The sequence below is a fragment of the Pteropus vampyrus genome, unplaced genomic scaffold, assembly GCF_000151845.1.
Source record: "Pteropus vampyrus isolate Shadow unplaced genomic scaffold, Pvam_2.0 Scaffold510, whole genome shotgun sequence".
NCBI classification, from domain to species: domain Eukaryota; kingdom Metazoa; phylum Chordata; class Mammalia; order Chiroptera; family Pteropodidae; genus Pteropus; species Pteropus vampyrus.
In genome coordinates, this window is record NW_011889291.1 from 381,560 (window position 1) to 385,994 (window position 4,435).

The window sequence follows — 4,435 nt, forward strand, 5'->3', positions numbered from 1 at the left end:
GTGGCATCGGAATGAGCCAAGGCTGTTGATGCACTCACCATTGGGACACAGGTGAGAGAGCACATGGCACTCGTCCACATCTGGGGACAAGTAGGGCTGGGCTGGGGCTGGCTGCCTTGGGTCACTGGGGAATGACTCCTCCTTTTAGCCCACCAGCCCTCTCTCCGGAGGCCAGGCCAGCCTCTACTTCTCCTCCCTCCACCCCTGAGCTGGGGATCCCACCTCAGGCTGCAGGTGGCACCTCCGCCAGCATGTCACACTAATGAAACTCCTTCCACTGGACTTAGAATGCCCAAGGGGACACAGCCATCCCACGTACATGGAAGCACAACGGCACACAAGCTTTTCATACCAGTCACACACACAGACACTTACAGAATCATGAGTCCACATACTCAGGGGCTCCTCTGTCCTCCAGAAGCACCCTTGCAAAGGTGCTTCCTTCTCAGCCCCTGATGTCACTGCTGCTCACTTGGGATGACCTGTCACCTTCACTGACATGCTCGATAAGACATGTTCATGCACTGATACACCCCCACTCACACGCACACACACACCAACTCACAGACACTCACCGGAATCCAAAATGCATGACTGGCTCACTCCCTCTCCCCCGCATCCTGGTTCGTAGTCCTCACCCAGTTCACACACAGCTCACATACCAGCCCACATGCGTTCACACACTCATTAACGAGCCCACACACACAAGAACAAAGAACACGCACACTGCCTCACACACCTGCTCACGCATCCACCCAAGTTCATGCACCCACACACACAGCCAAGAATGGGCTTGGTTCACACTGGTCCACACAGACCAACCAGCACAGACACACATTCACACACACACACTCACTCACACACACACTCACTGAAGCACCTGCACTCCTGTGAGCAAACCCCTACCCACCTCGGCCTTCGGCGGTGTAGCCTGGGCCGTGGGGGCACAGCTTCCTGTGGGCAGAGGTGCCGGGCAGGGGACAGAGCTCGCAGCGAGGCCCCCAGCCACGGCCGCCCCCACAGCAGCACTCAGCCCTGGTGACTGCCTCGCCACTGCTTGATGGGCCCTGGCACACAGTCTGCAGCACCTCGGAGAAGCAAGGCCCCCGCCGGACATCTGCAGAGAACCAGTGGGGACAGTGGGTGGCAGAAACGCTCTGTCTGGATCGCCCTTCTCCACGGGTCCGGGGGAGCTGCATCTGCAAAGGGGCTCCCGAGTCTCTGACAGCTGCGTCTGTGCGTGGGGTGCGACCTTCCCAGCTGTTGTTCTCTGGCAGTGTTAAACACCCCCGCTGGGCTGGGGCTGGGGCTAGAGCTGCGGCAAAAGCTACAGAACTGAAGATCAGAGAGCTAGCCCCGGGCTGCAGATGCCAGGCTGCTCTCTGAGAGCCAAGGGCAGCTCCCCTCTGGCCACAGAGAGATCAGAGGATCGACAGGCAGCTTGGAGCTGGGGAACACTGGGGAGTTGGCAAGAGGTGGTGGCATCCTGGACAGAAAGTGGGGACAGAGCCGAAGGATGATGTCCAGAGGCATGTGGAAAGTGGAGAGGACAGGCTGGAGACCGGACGTCAGGTAAGGAACAGGAGGCCACTGGCTACTCTAGCGGCCTGGCTTGGGGGTCTGGGCAGGTGCTGGGGCATCATCGAGACTGGACTTGGGGGCGGAGAGGTGGGCTTGTTTTGGGGTGAGCTGTGTCTGGGCGGTATTAGGGATGGAGGTTCCTGAAGGCAGCTGGACAGACGTGTCTGGCCTAAAGCTGCAAGGTGGAGACTGCTGGGTGGACAGAATGACGAAGGACGAGAGGAGAGTGGCAGGGACCGTGTGGAGACAGGACTGACAAACAGCCGGGGCAGACGGTATACGTGGGTCACCTGCTGGGTTTAGCCCCCAGGAAGAGGTGACCCTGGGGAGGGCTGGTCACTGGGTGTGCTGGACAGGAAAGCGGGGAGATGCTCTGCTGTTCCAGGGTGCTTGGCTGAAGGGAGGAAGGGAAGCACGGTGGCCTGCGATGGGCACGCGTGTCCAGATCAGCTCGACAACCCTGCGTGCCCCTTGGTGCCCCAGACCCCGTCAGCTAAACAACCCCCCGTGTGCCACCCTGGGACACTCCCAGGAGGCAGGAGGGACAGGCACCGAGTGGCTGCGTCTCCCGCGCCTACGCCTGGCCACACTCACCACGGCACTCAGTGAGGGCAGGGCTGGGCTGGAACCCCTCGTCACAGTCACATCGGAAGCTGCCCGCGGTGTTGACACAGTGGCCGTTGGCACAGAGGCTGGGCTGGGCGCGGCATTCGTCCTCATCTGAGACGGGAGGGATGAGGCAGGCCAGCGGGGAGGCCCCCAGAGCCTGCTTCCCCCCAGTTCCGATGTCTGCCCCCCCGCCCGCATCCTCTTGCTCCGACTTCTCCCTCTGTGGTGCTCCCTGCGCCCCGAGGCACCCCCGCACCTATGCAGCCCTCTCCAGAGCCGAGCTGCGGCTGCATGCCCAGGGGACAGACGCAGGCGAAGGTGCCGATGAGGTTCTTGCACAGCATGCCTCGAGCGTGGCAGTCCTGCTGGCCATCCGCACACTCGTCCACATCTGGGGACAAGTAGGGCTGGGCTGGGGCTGGGGCTAGAGCTGCTGCAAAAGCTACAGACCTGAAGATCGGAGAGCTAGCCCCGGGCTGCAGATGCCAGGCTGCTCTCTGAGAGCCAAGGGCAGCTCCCCTCTGGCCACAGAGAGATCAGAGGATCGACAGGCAGCTTGGAGCTGGGGAACACTGGGGAGTTGGCAAGAGATGGTGGCATCCTGGACAGAAAGTGGGGACAGAGCCGAAGGATGATGTCCAGAGGCATGTGGAAAGTGGAGAGGACAGGCTGGATACCGGACGTCAGGTAAGGGACAGGAGGCCACTGGCTACTCTAGCGGCCTGGCTTGGGGGTCTGGGCAGGTGCTGGGGCATCATCGAGACTGGACTTGGGGGCGGAGAGGTGGGCTTGTTTTGGGGTGAGCTGTGTCTGGGTGGTATTGGGGATGGGGGTTCTTGAAGGCAGCTGGACAGACGCGTCTGGCCTAAAGCTGCAAGGTGGAGACTGCTGGGTGGACAGAATGACGAAGGACGAGAGGAGAGTGGCAGGGACTGTGTGGAGACAGGACTGACAAACAGCCGGGGCAGACGGTATACGTGGGTCACCTGCCGGGTTTAGCCCCCAGGAAGAGGTGACCCTGGGGAGGGCTGGTCACTGGGTGTGCTGGACAGGGAAGCGGGGAGATGCTCTGCTGTTCCAGGGTGCTTGGCTGAAGGGAGGAAGGGAAGCACGGTGGCCTGCGGTGGGCACACGTGTCCAGATCAGCTCGACAACCCTGCGTGCCCCTTGGTGCCCCAGACCCCGTCAGCTAAACAACCCCCCGTGTGCCACCCTGGGACACTCCCAGGAGGCAGGAGGGACAGGCACCGAGTGGCTGCGTCTCCCGCGCCTATGCCTGGCCACACTCACCACGGCACTCAGTGAGGGCAGGGCTGGGCTGGAACCCCTCGTCACAGTCACATCGGAAGCTGCCCGCGGTGTTGACACAGTGGCCGTTGGCACAGAGGCTGGGCTGGGCGCGGCATTCGTCCTCATCTGAGACGGGAGGGATGAGGCAGGCCAGCGGGGAGGCCCCCAGAGCCTGCTTCCCCCCAGTTCCGATGTCTGCCCCCCCGCCCGCATCCTCTTGCTCCGACTTCTCCCTCTGTGGTGCTCCCTGCGCCCCGAGGCACCCCCGCACCTATGCAGCCCTCTCCAGAGCCGAGCTGCGGCTGCATGCCCAGGGGACAGACGCAGGCGAAGGTGCCGATGAGGTTCTTGCACAGCATGCCTCGAGCGTGGCAGTCCTGCTGGCCATCCGCACACTCGTCCACATCTGCAGGTGACCGGGGACAGATGGCGGCTAAGGTCAGGTGCCCCACAGCCCAGCCCCTGGCTATGGGGGCCTGAATCCCAACCCCTAGGTGGTCTTGGGTGGGGCCGGAGTGAGGCCCCTGCAGCACTGCCAGGCTCCCAGCCCTCCGCTGCCGGGCCCAGACCTCATGACAAGCCAAAGTCGTCGGGACTGCCCCAACACCCACGTCCCCTGCCCATTCCAGGGTCTAGGAATCTGCAGGGCCTTCACCATTGTCGCTGGAACACTGGCCCTGTAATCGCCCTGGAGGGGCCACATGCCGGCCTGGGGTTTGAAACTAGACATTTGGGACCAGAAAACTGTGGTGGGAGGCCGATCTGCACTTTGTAGGGTATTTATCAGCACCCGAGGCTACTCAGCGCCAGCAGCACCCTCCCACCCAACTGAGACGATAAAAAAAAGTCTCCAGACATTGCCACATGTCCTCTGCAGGGCAGGACTGCTGTCCCCACTGCCCCGTCCCACTCAGGGCGTGTCCAGCTGCCCCTGGAGGGGCCTCCAGAGCCACAC

General features: G+C 62.4%; 1 protein-coding gene across 1 annotated transcript in view; it reads right to left on the reverse strand.

Moving 5' to 3' along the window:
* Positions 1 to 4,435, reverse strand: part of FBN3 (fibrillin 3) — a 57,930-nt gene that overhangs the window by 10,141 nt on the left and 43,354 nt on the right. Inside the window, exons 53-55 of the mRNA XM_011383318.1 lie at positions 3,752 to 3,886; positions 3,481 to 3,606; positions 911 to 1,117 (exon numbers count right to left, since the gene is read on the reverse strand). Of these exons, the coding sequence (XP_011381620.1) occupies positions 911 to 1,117; positions 3,481 to 3,606; positions 3,752 to 3,886 (468 nt within the window). The remainder of the gene's footprint in view (positions 1 to 910; positions 1,118 to 3,480; positions 3,607 to 3,751; positions 3,887 to 4,435) is intronic.